General features: G+C 36.4%; 1 protein-coding gene across 1 annotated transcript; it reads left to right on the forward strand.

The window, feature by feature from the left end:
- Positions 1 to 1,045: 1,045 nt before the first annotated feature.
- On the forward strand, positions 1,046 to 15,996 carry LOC126828479 (uncharacterized). Its single transcript, XM_050558223.1, has 4 exons — positions 1,046 to 1,359; positions 10,980 to 11,075; positions 12,824 to 12,930; positions 14,798 to 15,996. The coding sequence occupies exons 1-4, from the start codon at positions 1,275 to 1,277 to the stop codon at positions 15,056 to 15,058; spliced, it is 549 nt and encodes a 182-aa protein (XP_050414180.1). The 5' UTR covers positions 1,046 to 1,274; the 3' UTR covers positions 15,059 to 15,996.
- The last annotated feature ends 1,058 nt before the right edge of the window (positions 15,997 to 17,054 follow it).

Raw genomic sequence — 17,054 nt, forward strand, 5'->3', positions numbered from 1 at the left:
TATGTAGTTGACCCAATTTCAGCTAATACTGCGTATATAAATAACATTCAATAAAAGATATTGAACAGTTCGTTCTAGTAGAATGAAACAGGGCATTTATTAAATTTTAGTTCAACATGCACATTGAATTTTTTATGATCCGTTCGTTTCTTTACATGAAGAGAAAACTGGTAACATCTGTTGAAACGATTCCAAATATTCTCATATTCTTTTTTACATTTTCATGCTTACTAGCTTACGTTGGGTGTAACATCATTATGCAGTTTTCCATAGTTTGATAGTTTGCGTCCGTTCGACGCAATCTAGGTCATTTCGGGACTAACACATGGTTCAACTTTATTTCAATAATTCGCTTGCGCGTAGGGGCCTTTACCAGTGGGAGGAAACCGGAGGTCCCGGAGAAAACCCACGAGGTTGGACAGGCGACCCTACTTCTTGTCACGTGCAACCGGAGAATCGAAACCACCAGTTGACTCAATGACAGACCTTATGATACAGCACGCACATGCTAACCATTCGGCCATATACCCCCACCCATCTTATACAGAGGTAAGAAGGCCTTTGCAATACCTCTGTGAAGAAGAAGGCCTTCGCAATACCTCTGTGAAACAGATTGGAGAGTTTCATGTCTGAATATTGGGCCGATCAATAATGATCGCCAAATTTGTTTAAAGCAGTTTAATCACATTGATCGATAAAAAAAAATATAGTATTGAATTGGGCTGACTTGATTGAATGTGCATTCAATCTAATTTGAAGGTGACTGTATAGTCGAATTACATCAAATAAAAACAAAATGTTTTAACCAATCGATGAATAACCCCAAAAAACTAATTTCCCTTTAATGTAAGCATTATTACATGTAACCTGCTGCATTTCAACTATCAACAACACGCTGATAAACACGCATACAAAGTAAGCATTATCCTATGCACTTGACTTTTGACCTTATCGGATTAACAGAACAATGAACTATTATTGAGATTCATACAAAGAGAAAAAAGAATGTAAGGTATAAGTTACAACAGCCTGGATTCATCTAGATGTTTCCTCTTTTCTCTAGTCAGTTGTATATAAATGTAGAGCACGACTTTCGTCAAGTCGGGCAGACTAATAATAATCGTAAGTGGTAAACTCTGCCTAGAGAGTGAATACAGCATAGAGTGTGTACAGATTGGAGGTTAATACGAGCTCTACGTAATAAAGAAAGCAGTCGATATCGTGTACGCTGTGTATCAACACGTTCCGAGGGAATATAACACACAAACGGCAATATGGCTACCAGTGAACTACCTTTAACTTTAAGAAAAGTTGTTGTGGCAATAGATGGGAGTAAGCATGCTCAAAACGCACTAGATTGTAAGTATATGTAAATATATATATATATATATTAAACATATGCACAGTTAATTCATCCTGCGTACGAGAAACAAAGCATTGATTAGTCTCACCACTACGTGTCACTTAGTATTTAGTTAATGCATCATTATGTAATTAATGCGTCTTTTAATACAATGCAGGAGTACCGAACAATAAAAACCCAACACCCCCCCCCCCCCCGCCCCTCTCCGATTCGGCGAACTGTCCATTATCCGGGCACTGCATTTCCGTTTTTCGGGCACAAACATCAGGGATGAGACCATAAAATTGTATAATTGTAAAATTTTCCTGGCAAATACTAACCGCCCCCTCCCCGTACGCTTATGCATCATACATTCCTACTTGAATACTAATTGGCATCGAAATTTTTTTAGGACAAATAATACAAGAAATCATCACATTTAGGTACATATTGTCAGAGTTACGACAAATATAATTAGCTACGCTTTCAATTTGTATAGGTATTTTGGTTTATTCACTCATGCTTATTGTATTATGTAACATACTGGCTCAGTTGGTGCAGAAAAGTGCCACGTTAAAACTTCGTTTCATTTCATGTAATTTATTTTGTGTGTAAATAGGTCGTTATAAAACGCTTAATATACACTCTGTACACGTTTCTCGTGGTTATATTATATTTTAAATTTTGTTAAATAAAATTGCCTGGATGTGTCATAAGCAAGGGCTTCGTGGCATAATAGAGTTTGAGATACTATGATTTGAGAGACTGTTCATTTTCTGTGGGTAATAACGGTGCATCATTCTATATTATTTAAAGGAGCTAAATCTCAATTATTTGGAAATACGCGAAGATTCCAAATTGAATGGCAGTCTTTGGGATCTGATTACTCCAGTCTACACCGGTAGTATTCTGTTAGATATGTTTACCGTCGTTCATCGAGTCGCTTCATTACAAATGTCACTCGAAAGTATTCTGGTACGCGATTCGTGTGCCAATTTTAAAATTTCCATTTTGTCTTAAATATGGGATATCAGAAGCCCATCTTTTCACGGTAAGATAACAACATCAATGTTGATTTAAATTGACCAGTAAGTCGTGTTTGCAATGTCGAAGACTGTGGATGATATTGAGTTAAAGATTTGCCACCTTTAAAACCGTGTTTTTAAAGATTGTTGGGTTTAACATAGTACTTAAAGAAATCCATACATTCTACAAAAGTTTAAACGTCGTAAAAGAGAGTAAAATAAATTTAAATTACAGGATATTAGACTCCATATTGTTTTAGTAAAGCAGCGTGTTATTCCAGAAATTTGTTATGGGACTAAATCCAGAAAGGCAGTACCAACAATGATTCACAACGGAGCTACGTTTTTTTTTCTACCCAATCTGAAGCTCTAGAGACACTTGGCATGCTCAGAGGCGTTTACCGTTACAGGTGCTACACATTAAATTACTAATGGACAAGTGTTACATCGTACTTAATTAACGTTCAAAAACTAAATGCGTGTGGTTGATGTGCAGAATGGTGTTACATGAGAGTTTGCAATTCAGTAAAACAACAGCCTGCCTCACAACCCACCATACGAGAGCGAGAGAGAGAAATTGGGTTTAACGTCCACTCGACACAAACTAGTTCGTTTCGGGACTAACATATGGTTTAATTTTGTTTCAATAATTCGCTTGCGCGTAGGGGTCTTTAGCAGTGGGAGGAAACCGGAGGACCCGGAGAAAACCCACGAGGTTGGACAGGCGACCCTACTCCTTGTCACGGACAACCGGGGATTCGAAACCACGCCACGTGTTAACCATTCGCCCCCCCCCACACCATACGGACTACTGCCGAAAGTTTAGGGGGAAGGGGGATAGAAAACCCGCGCGTGAGACTTATGCGTCACGTTTTCGTGTGTTCGGCACCGTAGGAGATCGCAGACTGGCCCTAGAGACTTTTGGCCCTGCACATATCAAATTTTCTCCCGGTTTCTTGCGGCTGGTCTGCAAGCTACCAAACCCCACGTCCCATACGTGTCAAAACACATACGGCTGGTTGACTTAGGCTTTAGGGACGTGTCGTAGATGCCCGTGTTTTTGGGAGACACTGTGACTAAGTGAGTAAGACGTTGCCTCGCTAACCTGGAGGTCCCTTGATGGCTGGAAAAGTTCATCGGGGTTTTTCCGGCGTGGTTCAACCTTGCCAAGGGAGGGCCTGGCAAGGTACAACGTGTAATCGCTCGGATGGGATGTAAAACCGAGGTCCTGTAAAAGAACACTTGACAGCTGGATTTCGAAATTTCTGTATGCCCGTCTTCATTATCCCAGTTGGAGCAAAATAGTAAGACGTTAAACCCTATTTCATTTCATTTGGATAATGCAGTAACATGGAACTAGAGTGGGTTGTAACATATTAATTTGCTAAGGTATCAGCGAAATAATTTGACCATTTAAATGTCGCCGTGTTCACTGATAAGAGTTTACCCTTTACATGTCATATCTATGAGTTATTACAACATGGCCGTGCATATTAATCTCAACTGCCTTATGGTATGGTTTTCTTTTTCGGTCACAGTCACTATATGCAAAACAAAAGTGTCCCGCATCGCTTTTTTGCCAATGTTAAGCTGTGAAAAAAAAAGCACGACAAGTTGTTTAAATCTAAAGTTTGGTTCATCTTGTATATTCGTATGAACTATAATGCAGAGAAGGTTATAATTAAATCTAACTAAAATTGATCAAACTTGAATTATGGCCCATTATGCCCAACTTGTAGAGACCGGTATTCTAATATGCATTCCGTCACTGGCGTTTGATGGGAATGGGTGTGTTTTCGATATTAGCAAAGTCGTTTTTGGCGGAGGTGTATATTTGCAATTTTGAGTGAAGATGTCTGAATTAATTGTGAATATGGATATGAATTAAAATAATGTAGGTGTATATAATAAAGTACACACAATTTTTATATTTTCATTATATGTGCTCTTTAAGTTTTCATGAATATGACCCAATGTTTAGTTGTAATCTAGACCTCTTACTCTTTATTATGATGGTAAATCACCATTTATGATAAGGGGGTTGCGAGAAATATTCAAATAATCTACAATACAATATAAACATATAACTTCAGGGTGTATTTAATAACTCCACCTGACCCCCTTTATTCACATTCAAGATTATACCTTATATTCATAATGGTGTAGAATCGGGAGTTGGGATTCAAATTTAGTCATAAAGAAAATAAATAAAAGATACTGACAAAAGATTGTCAACATGTTCACACCCGTGCTGAAAATTCATTACATCCCCATTAATTAATTAGCAAATAACATTAATGTTTTTAACAGGGCGGTTAGTTCTTGAAATTGAGAAATTTATTTTATATGTTTTGTTATGGCTGTAAATAACTGTAGCCTAGATAATATATGTGTATACGTTCTAGCCTATGTCTGTGTATACATTTTCTGAATATTATGTTTATGTATGTTTATTCAGCACACATCTTATGTTAATGTAGTTATTAACATCTTATGAAGATTGAGAACTTAAAAAGATATGGAGAAACTCTTCGATAAATAAATGCAATCTATTGTAGTAGTGTAGATGGTCCTTTTAATTCTAACCGTTTTAAAAAGATACCCCATAGCCATTCCCGTGTTCTAATGATTGAAACAGGATATGTTAATGTCCTGATTACGTTTCAAATTTTTTAAATGCTTTTATCGTGAAAAATATAATTTTAACCATATTTAAAAACACCATACTTTCCCCGGTGATTTACTAATACACGCCGAATTGCGCCTTTCCCAAGCCTATGTCACATGAGAAAAAATTGTCTGTTTATCAAAAATAATCTGTAAACAAGTATGTTTTATCATAACCCAGCAACTAAACAAATGTTTGATTAAAAAATAGGTAACTTGATAACGGATAAATATACAGTAAATATATATAAGTGTTAAATCATTAGTGAAGCATGAATAAATCATAATGTACAACATATGCACAGCCATCTTTAATAATATCAGATATCCATTTCGTTTCGTTTTGTTTACGGACTTGTACTACACTAAAAAATCCTAAACAAACAAAATAGCAATCCGAAACGAAATTCTCATATACTTTTAATTAAATACACTTACTTATTTATAACTTATAAAATGTGTGTTAACCTTTTGATCAGGAAGTTATTTCTGATTCATTTATTTCTTTTTTTACAGGTTTACAATATTGATATCTCGAGTTATTGATCTCACGTGTATAAATCGTATAATAACGGCTCGTGGATGGTTCAGTAAATAAGACTCGTTAAACCGAAGGTCACGTGTTTGATCTCGGTGTTGGCCGAGAAAGTTCATTGTATTTTCTGGCGTGGTTACCCCTTGTCGGTGGTGCTGGGCGGAAGGCATGACAGGGGTCAGCGTTTAGTTGTTCAGGTGGGGTGGAAAGCCCAGGTTCCGTATGTACACATTGGCGTAAAAGAACCCTTGACAGTTGGGATTCGCTTTAAGAGTAGACTGTAGCACTGATGGCCGGGCAGAATGTCCCTCATAGCACACTGTATCGCGTACGCCCGTCAACATTAGCCCCGCCAGGGCAGAACAGTAGGACGCTAAACCCCATTTCATTTTCATATGGTGAAAATAGCAGTGTTATAAATTAGAAAGCATACAGACCATATATTAAAATAACTGTCAATAAAACCTGAGGCACAGCTGGGTGAGTTTAGGAAGCATACAATAAGACCATATATTATAATAACTGTCAATAAAACATGAGACACAACTGGGTGATTTTATTTTATTGCCGATTACTGGCGATATTGATATAGGTTGTTTTTACTAGAGATTATAATTTATTAGATATGTTCTCATCAATCCTCTTGTCTTAGATTAAATACTTTACACCAAATAATATCGACGACAGTCTCGATCTGATTCGTTCATTTCGCAATTGTCACCTCTCTTGGTATCCGCCTAACCGCCCACTCCCCCAACTTCTTGTTTTCGTTGTACGAGTTTGCTTTTTAAAGACAGAATTACTGGGAATTCTAGGTCAGTCATATTACCGACTATGAGATTATTAGAAAATAACAGCGATCTTCAGTTACTTATCAGTTATCGTTCTTCTAATCGTTGTACAGGTCAGAGATTTGGAGATTTTTCCAAATTTGAAGGGGAGAGAGAGAACTGGAGTTTAACGTCCACTCAACACAAACTAGGTCATATCGGGACTAACACATGGTTCAATTTTATTTCAATAATTCGCTTGCGCGTAGGGTCTTTAACAGTGGGAGGAAACCGGAGGACCCCTAGAAAACCCACGAGGTTGGACGGACGACCCTACTCCTTGTCACGTACAACCGCGGAATAGAAAACCCGCCAGTTGACTCGATGACAGACCGTATGATACAGCACGCACGTGCTAACCATTCGGCCATCCACCCCCCCCCCCCAAATTTGAAGGAATTTAATGGGTAGGTATAATAAAGATATAGTAACCCGTATCGAAATTCATAGTTCCATGTCATTTATTAGCCGAGTTGTTGTCCCTGTCATCGAAACCGTGTAATCGCTCCACAGTTTAGTTTACGCATCCAGGAATTGCTTGACTACCCATAAAGATAAACACTAATGAAATTCAGAGTCCCTAAGTGTTGTCGCCCTTGTCAATAAGGCTGAACTCTATTGAAAATCAGATTCCCGCAGTTATTTGCACCGTTATGATCCATAACGAAAAGAGTTCTTGAGAAGAGCCATCTTTAAATTCTCATTTGACATCCGCAGATTTGCCCACCTCTGTTTTCCAAACCTATAATATGTAAGAATAAGGGTTTTGGATTTGTTCTCCCACATTGTGTTAGATTGTTCGATTAATGAAAACCTTATTAGATAGTAGAGTTTTATAACAATTAGTTCCAGTATTTACCTCTGTGTTTGCCAACTACCTTTTACAGGTTTTAGCATATATGAGATTGCCAATGAATCAAAATCATATAGAATTTCAATTCCGGCATAAAAGCTCATTAATCACAACCATATAGAATTTCTGTTCCGGCAGATTATAAATTCCTAATAATCGCAACCTATGTTTAAACATTCTAAACGGCATAAAATCTGTGTTTGAATGGAATTTAGCTACGAAGAATTAATATATTGCGCAGGCGGGGTGGTCTTACCCTTTCTAGAATTCCCAAATATTTGCAGCATATTCATGTATAGTGTATGTCGAGCATGATAATGATGCCAATAGATATTCCTCGGCCGTAGTATCATCCGAGTAGTCACACCGGAGAGCCATACTCTCTCTTTACTTTATATAATAGATATAGTATGTTTAGTAATTTACCTATTACGAATAACAATAAGTACTTTAATGTGTATAGAATTGTTGGCTAAAATCCACCACAGTTCACATGGAACCGATCCAAGAACCTTGTACGATTACTATACAGCCTATCTCTTCATCAATCAACGCTGATATAATTCACAGACGCCCTTATCCTTTATACAGTAACACAAGTAACACATTTAAAACATGTATGTCAAATAGATAAAGTATTCGTTGCTTTGATGAATATATATTATATTTCCGTTCAACTATTAAGATAAACTTTAAATCGACTCGAAATTGTTTTGTATCTACTTTTCATATCGACACAACTTATAACTGACTCAGCTTTATTTACAACATTATTATATATTTAAACGTATCTGTTAACCATTTCAAAAAGTGCTAAGTTCAGCAACATTCTGTTAATAGAGAAGTTCAGCAAAATGGTTAGCTACGCGGTACTAGTTTATCAATACGAAGTGACACTAGGTGTTCTAGAAAGTAATACGATGCCAATTGTAGCTGGATAGGGATTATACGTTGGACTTAATGTTATGGATGACAAATAGAAACACCTTGCCCCGGTTTCACAAAGCATTCTCAAACTTAAGTTAAGAATTTACTCAACTTTCAATCACTGTTTATGAGAAATATATGTGATCCAGAAACACAAAAAATTGCACATAGTTTCCCCTTGATGTATTTGATACATTAAAACAACAAATGTTTTAAAATAAGGCGAACAATTTTGAGTAAATTACAATAAGGCGAACAATTTTGAGTAAATTACAATAAGGCGAACAAGTTTGAGTAAATTCTTAACTTAAAGGGGCATTGTGGGCGATTAGATGAAGAGTTGACTGTTCTCTCTATAATAGTTATGAAAAAATAGATAACGTAAATAGCTTATGTTGAAAATGTCAGTCAAATTGCTCAACTCCGAACCGAGATATTAGCTTTTGAATTTTAAGCCTAGCCTCGATCATCATTACTAAAGTCGGTACCATAAAAAAACATAGTCTCGATTATCCATTTTTGGATTTAATCATTAATGAGCGTAAAGCAGCAGATCGGATTCAAATCCAGTGGTAATCCGACATATAAGATGACATCAGAGTTGATTATTGTTTGGATAAGTTAATTAATGTCTAATTAATAGTTTATATAACATTTCAGGCCTAAAGAAAAGACCCGGAATAGGCAGATTTAGCTCTTGCATAATGTATGTTTAAACATGCATTATACAAGAGCAAAATCTGCTTATTACAAGTCTTTCTTTAGGCCTGAAATGTTATCTAAATTATCAATTAGACATTAATTAACTTATCCAGACCATAATAAACTCTCGATGTCAAGGCTAGCCTTCGATGTTGGCTGGATTAGATTCCTATATGCCGCTAACGGCCGTTGATAATTAAATCAATAAAAGTGGATAATCGAGACTAAGCTGTTTATATTAATGATTTTAGTAATGATGACCGAGACTATGCCAAATTTTCACCCGCTTCTTTCTCGGCTCATAGTGGATCAATTTGACTGAAATTTTCAGCAAATTACCTTTACACTATCTAGTTTTTAACTATTATAGCGAGAACTGCCATCTCGTTATCTTATCTCCCATAATGTATCTTTAAGTTTGAGAATGTTTTGTAAAACTGGGGACTGAACTAGGAAATGATGTTTAAATGTGAAAGTTATTTTTGGAGACGCGAGTATATTATGCCATAAGTTAAAACTGTTAACCACATTATTTATTAGTCCTGGTAAATACACCATTAATTCTGGGACATTCTGGTTCATATTCACTTTGAAGTAATAAAAAAACTTTTTTGTAAACCATCCAAGAAACGCTTAAAAATACGGCGTATTTATTATAGAACGCTGTTACATTTACAAAAAAAGGAAATGGGGTTGAACATCTTACTTTTCTCCCTCGGCAGTGAAGACGGTCAATTATAAAATGGCTTAATGTCGGACATGGGTTACCACCAGGGTGAATAAAACCGATAGGCCTACTTATAATTTCAGTGTGTATAAATTAGCATTTAGAGTGAGTTATCTTATATCGGTGTGTAAACTAGCATTTAGAGTGAGTTATCTTATTATATAGGTGTATAAACTAGCATTTAGAGTGGGTGATCTTATACTACCGGAGTGTTTATAAATTAGCATTTAGAGTATTATATCGGTGTATAGACTAGCATTTCGAGTGGGTTATCATATCAGAGTGTACAACCTAGCCTTTAGAGTGGGTGATCTTATTATATCGGTGTATAGATAGAACTCAATGACCATTGAATACCACTCGGGTTATTCAATGGTTCAAGAGAGAGTGTATCCCTGCGCAAGTATTCGAGCGATATCGAGATCGAGTGGAATGCGACAGGGACACACTCTCTTAAACTATTGAATAACCCGAGCGGTATTCAATGGTCACTGAGTTCTGTTTTTATTCTATAACTACATACAGATCTCAAAATACACGATACTTTCCAGATTATCAAAAAAAAAAGAAACAAAAAAAAAAAAATCATCACCAATAACGTTAAAATTCATCATAGGTTCCGCCTAGACTGGATAACCTGCTCTAATAACGTAAGGCTGGTTCCCACGTCACTGCGCTATTCTGAGTTCTTTATACAATTCAGAAAAGGAGTGACGTAGGAGCGAGTCTGACGTATTAGAGCAGGTTATCCAGTCTAAGGTTCCTCCCTTTTTTCTTAGACTAGACACAGAATGACGTCAGACTCGTTCCTCCGTCACTGCGCTATTCTTACTTCAATATGCAAATCAGAAAAGGAGTGACGTATAGGAGCGACTCTGACGTATTAGAGCAGGTTATCCAGTCTACCTTTTTTCTTACTTTTTTTTTTTACCAAAATTGTTATTACCTAGCGGTGGCGTCTATACATTTTGACGTAATTCTGATAGTGATGTCACTCTGAACAAAAGTAGTACGCGTCCAAACCATTCAATACAACCATAGGTTATTCAGTGGCTGTGTTCAATGACTGTATTCAATGATATTTGCTTACATTTGCTTGTATTTGCATGTAGTTATAGAATTAAAACTAGTATTTAGAGCGGGTGTTTTTATTATATCAGTGTATACTAGCATTTAGATCGGGCGATCTTTATGACATCAGACTCAGAGTGTTTAACCTAACATTTAGAGTGGGCAATCTTTATGACATCAGAGTGCATCTAAAGTGGGCGATAGTATTGTATATCGGATAGTATGAATCTAAATATTGTTTATTTAGAGAGTTATCTGTTATATCAGGGGATAAAAACAGCAAATGTTTTAATATTTCAGGGTATATAAAACAAGTACACAGACCTACAGATGAAGTTATTTTAGTCTATATACCAGAATTGAGTGATCTACTACAAGCTTCCAGGTGGGAAAACAGTAAGTATATGTAAACAGTTTATTAGCACGAGAGAGAGAGAGAAATGGGGTTTAACGTCCACTCGACACAAACTATGCCATTTCGGGACTAACATATGGCTCAGTTTTTATTTCAATAGGCTTTTAGCAGTGGGAGAAACCAGAGGACCAGGAGAAAACCCACGAGGTTGGGCAGGCGATCTTACTCTTTGTCACGTACAAGCGGGGAATCGAAACTACACCACTTGACTCTGACAGACCAAGTGATCTATCGCGCACGCGTTAACCATTCGGCTATCCAACCCCCAGTTTATTAGCACTTTAAACGGGTATGTATAAACCCAAGTCTAGATTGGGAGACAATCCGATTGTTTTGGCTTATATTGTAAATTATTGTGATTTATACCACTTCCAGGTCAGTTTTGTAATACAAATATGGAGAGATTGATATGTATATATGATATGTATCTGAAAGATAAACACAAACAGCTGAAGTAGATACACTATTGTGTACACGGTTGATATACAGAAGTGATTAAAACGCAAAAAGGCGGAATGTTTTAAAATACTGATAGAAACTAAACAGCTGCAATTTTAACGTGTTAATTATGTATTTATAGACATAGTTGTTTTAGATAAAACCCTATCTTTTAAGTCTGTGCTCCCCTTCTTTACGTGGATGTAAGGAAATTCAAAATCTAGTCTTAATCTCATTAAGGTAACTTTTGTTTTACGTCCTATCCACAGAAAAGACGGAGCCACGGTGGTTCAGTGAGGAAGAGATAGGTTTTTGAAATTTCCCAGCGTGATTTTCCCTCATTCATGGCCTGACAAGGACCGTGTCGTATGGGTAGGACGAAAAATCGAGGTCCCATGTACACATTAGCGGGCACGAACAAGAATTCTTGACAGCTGGAATTCGATATAAGAGTATAGTAGCGCTGCTGTTCGGGTAAAATTTCCCTCGAAGCACAAAGCACTCTGTATGGCGAATGCCTGTCTTCGTTATCCCGCGTCGGCGCAGAAAGGTAGGGCGTTAAACACCACTTCATTTCATCTACCATAAAAAAGATACACATCCTCGCCACACCTACAGAGTTATTATGATTGTGAACCAGGTTTACGTTGTACATGTACAACGAAACAATGCTATCTGTTTTACATCTTGATAGAACAGTGGTGTACATTCTAACTTAGTAATATGTTATATATCTTATAGTTTGATAGAACAATGGTCTAGTATAGTAATATGTTATATATCTTATAGTTTAGTAGAACAATGGTCTAGTATAATAATATGTTATATATCTTATAGTTTGATAGAACATTTGTCTAGTATAGTAATATGTTATATATCTTATAGTTTGATAGAAAAATGGTCTAGTATAGTAATATGTTATATATCGTATAGTTTGGTAGAACAATGGTCTAGTATAGTACGATGTTCTATATCTTATAGTTTGGTAGAACGTGTACGATGTTCTATATCTTATAATTTGATGGTATAGTACGACGTTTTCTATGTTATTGTTGGATAGAACAATGGTGAATACTCTAGTATAATAAGATGTTATCAATCTTATAGTTTGATAGAACAATGATCTGGTATAAGATGTTATCTATCTTATAGTTTGACAGAACAATGGTCTAGTATAGTACGATATTCTATATCTTATAGTTTGATAGAACAGTGGTCTAGTATAGTAAGATGTTATGTCTTATTGTTTATCAGAACAGGATGTTTTACTTTTTTTTTATCTATTTTACAGCTGTGTATATGTTTGATAGAACAGTTGTACAATCACTATTAGATTCAGAACAAGCTAGAATACAGAAAGAATTAACGGGTTTCGCTGAGCTGCTTCAATCATATAAGGTATGTAATATGGTTATAATCTTCAGTCTAAAGTGTCATGGTTGACTACCGCGTTCTCCAGCCACAAGTTAGGATTGGTCTGCACCAACCGGGGTAATGAAGATGGGCTTACTCCCTAAATTGTGATATGAGGGAATCTTTGCCCAGACAGCTGTCCCACGGCCAAACTCTTATTTCTAATTCCAAATTTCATTAAGGGTTCTTTTACGGGCATGCCATTGCCAATATGTACGGCAGATCAATCGTTTATACCAGTTTCTGAACAAGACCAATCGTTTATACCAGTTTATGAACAATACAAGACCAATCTTTTATACCAGTTTATAAACAATACAAGACCAATCGTTTATACCAGTTTATGAACAATACAAGACCAATCTTTTATACCAGTTTATAAACAATACACGACCAATCGTTTAACCTGCTGGTGAATACCATAATGAATATTCATCTTTAATTACTGCCAGACACGTTTATTAACTAATTCCTACAAATGACCCAAACCAATCAGTGAAACTACTGATATTTATTTTCTCGCTGGTCTCTAAAGTTACCATGTCATCATTTTTAAGTCGTATTTTAAATGTATGCTACTCATTTATACTTTCATTTTAGCAACCCCACCAGGACGCTACAATTATATTTCGGCGTGGTCTCCTTTTGTCAGTGGTGCAGCGTCTATAGTTGTTCCGATGGGACAAAAAACCCGAGGTCCCTGGGTGTGTATGTAGAATACACATTGACAGTTGGAATTTGAAATAAGAGCAGGCCGAGGCATCGCTGTCTTGCAAAATGCCCGCCTAGCACAAAACATAGCATTGTAGAGTATCCCAGTCGGTGCAGAAAAGTATTTTACCCCATTTCGTTAAAATTATATCTTCTTCAACTCGAATGTGTAGGGAATATCATTTGTTGAAATATAATATAAAACAGATACGTTTTTACAAGACGAAGCTCCAATATATTGTGCAATTACATTTGCACACTATCACTTGAGCTATGTTCAGAAGCTAACAGGAACTCTTAAGTGGAGAGCGGGGAATAACTCTTGTTAAAATGTAGATGTGGCGACATCCTTTGATGTTGGCGTACCATTATTTATACTAGTTGAAATAGTGGACGTATTTCATTGAAATGCACGTGCTGGATAGTGTTTGTATTTTAAGTTGTTTAATGATCCCGTACAAAACATTGCGTAATATAGATATAGCACTCGTGCAATATCAGTATATTACTTAAAGGAGCTAAATCGCTAATATTTGGGACCTAGAAATTGACCCAAATTGGTCGAAACGCATATAATAATGTAATCTGATTGTATATAAACTGATTTACATTCAATTGTTTCCTTTTTTACTCTAATTTCAAATCAGTTATGTCCAGCGAAATACAGCATGTGTCTCAACCCTATAGCAATTTCTAGCGACTGGTTATTCCAGTCTATTAAGCAGGCTCTCCTGTTGAATATTACTAGCCTCGTTCTTTCTGGCCACGCACTAAACGCACTATGGTACACGATTCGTGTACCAATGGTAAAATGTTTATTTTGTCTTAAATATTGGATATCAGAAGCCTGCCTTTTCCTGGTAAGATCACAACATCAATGTTGATTTAAATTGACAAATAATTCGTATTTTCAACGTGTAAGATTTTGGATGATATTGAGTTAGAGACTTAGCTACTTTAATGTCTCGCACTCGACCATTAAACTACACTTAATGTTTATTCTTCGTTCCACGTTCCCCTATGTTGATTCAAATTTCGATGTGATTCTGTGCCACAGACGCTATGTTCAAAATAATGCTGCAGTCAAATAATATTATCAACTATATTTTAACTTATTCATATTACATGCTTTTTTCAACAGGTTACTGGTAGAGTAAGGAGTATAGTAGCATCTAAAGCCGGCGAAGGTATTATACAAGGAGTTGAAGAGGAAAAAGCTGAATTTGTGGTGGTAGGTTGCCGAGGGCTGGGGAAAATCAGGCGCACTTTCATGGGTAGTGTTAGCGATTTCGTAGTCCATCATTCACCAGTACCCGTTTTTGTTGTGCGATCAGCAGATGATAAAGAACCAGAAAAAGAAAAGGAAAAAGAAAAGGAAAAAGAAAAAGCAAAGGACAAATAATAAGAAATCTTAATAAACAGTTATATAGATATTATATCACAATCAAAACGTTCAGTTAATTAATTCATTGGTTTTAAGATAAAATGTGAGTAATATTCAATGAAATGATATCATGTGCATTGATGTTTGATTTGGTTTGTGTTAAGGGCCTCGCTGTGCTAGGGGATTACAGTATCAATATACTAAGTCAGTGACCGTAATTGGCATTCGGATGTATGTTTATCAATAGGTACATAATGCTTTGTGTTGATTTTGTTTACTTCCATCAATCTGTTGTTTTGGGGGTGATCTGGAGGAAATGGAATTTATAATGAACATATATATTATTCAATATCCTGTTCACTTCCCAGAACATGTTCCATAGATGTTAATACAACATGCGGTGCACCAGGTACATTGACGTCACTGGGCCCGGCATTGAACTGGTTTCCGTCACGTGGTGAATATAACTCATAGTATTGTCTTGTGCCATTTACCGGACTAGTTTTTCTCGTAGTCTGCCAGTTCACGATCTACTGTTTCCAGAACACGCGTGGGAGTTTATTGTATTTAATAAGCTATGTGGTAAATATTGTTATAATTGTGTAGGCTTGACTTCCATGAACTAGTCATTTGCCGTGATTACCGTGCTGGAGACGAACCTACGACCTTATCCAGTAATTGTACTAATTGGTCATGGAGATTTAAATATTAACGATTACTGATTAACTATCCGGCTGTAGGCCTACTTTGAACGTGTGATTGATCAAGTCTAGAGAATAGGCGATATAAATTCCACTGTTACTCTTACAATCTTCGACCCAATCCAGATCACCCTGAACCCACCGGTCCTGCTATTAACTGATTAATGACCCAGTAGTAAGCCTAATAATATTATTATTAATATGAATATGTGCTAATAGTTAATGCCACTGAATAAATATCGATATTATACGTTCCCCTTATTATTTATATATGATTTCACGAAGCGTACTACAATTACGTTGTTGAGTAAAATCTTACATACACGTATACATCGTTGGCTTTGGGGAGGGAAATATCTGTTTATCCTCGTGAAATGAAACGAATTGAAATTGGTTTAAACGTCCTTCGTTACGGCTCCAATCGGGTAAAAGAAGACGAGCATACTCTTATTTCGATTTCAATTTCCTACTTGCAAGGTTATTTAAAATATACGTGCACGCCTACGTGCACTACAGTGAAACAAAATGACAGGAGCAAAGGTTGGTGCAAAACATACAAGGAAGAAAATGGACCGCACAGAGTCAGGCATCACTAAGCAAGACACTAATGAAATACTGTTTTACAGTGTAGTCTGTTCTTGATAAAGAGTTCTCGTAAAGCTGTGCCAAAAGTCTGGTTTTGATGATGACAGATAGCCGTTTGATAAATTGTTCAATTTTTCTCAAGAGAAATAAATGGTATGACATAATGCTGATGGAATGAAACTCAATATCATTTATATGCAAATGGTAGCGTGACAATGGTAATGATTAGGTCGATCAGGCATGTAGAATACTACTAGGGCATAATTCATGTCTTTAATTGTTGCATCAATCACTTTAATGGTCTTTTTTTTCATTCGTGTCATATAGACTGACCAGAAAGCAAAGGTTTATGTTAATAGTTGACTATAATACACACAGTGGGGTGGAGGGGGGGGGGGTAACTGGAGAACCCAGAGGAAATCCCTATTCCTTGTTCCGTTCAAACTGGAAATTGCGCCACTTGACTAAATGGCAGAAGTATGATCTAATTGAACACTCATTAAACCATTTAGCCACTCAGCCCCCTTTTTTGAAATAAACAAGTGAACCTTAGTATAACCATACATAGGGTACATGACAATGAATCATACATGACCTCAATCTACGACAGTCATGTATTAAATCTGTTAACATCTTCAGACTGTACAAAGTCGATGGTTTCCATTTATTTTTCTACATTGTCCCTTTCGAGGTGAACACATCTTTGTCGGCGATGTTACCAGGCCTGG

This window comes from Patella vulgata, chromosome 7 (genome assembly GCF_932274485.2).
Source record: "Patella vulgata chromosome 7, xgPatVulg1.2, whole genome shotgun sequence".
NCBI classification, from domain to species: domain Eukaryota; kingdom Metazoa; phylum Mollusca; class Gastropoda; family Patellidae; genus Patella; species Patella vulgata.

Bases quoted from the DNA above. Each gene is read 5' to 3' on its own strand.
- LOC126828479 (XM_050558223.1), top strand. From the start codon at position 1,275: ATGGCTACCAGTGAACTACCTTTAACTTTAAGAAAAGTTGTTGTGGCA. The intron at 1,360-10,979 runs GTAAGTATATGT...TTAATATTTCAG, and splicing joins TGCTCAAAACGCACTAGATT to GGTATATAAAACAAGTACAC. The intron at 12,931-14,797 runs GTATGTAATATG...TTTTTTCAACAG, and splicing joins AGCTGCTTCAATCATATAAG to GTTACTGGTAGAGTAAGGAG.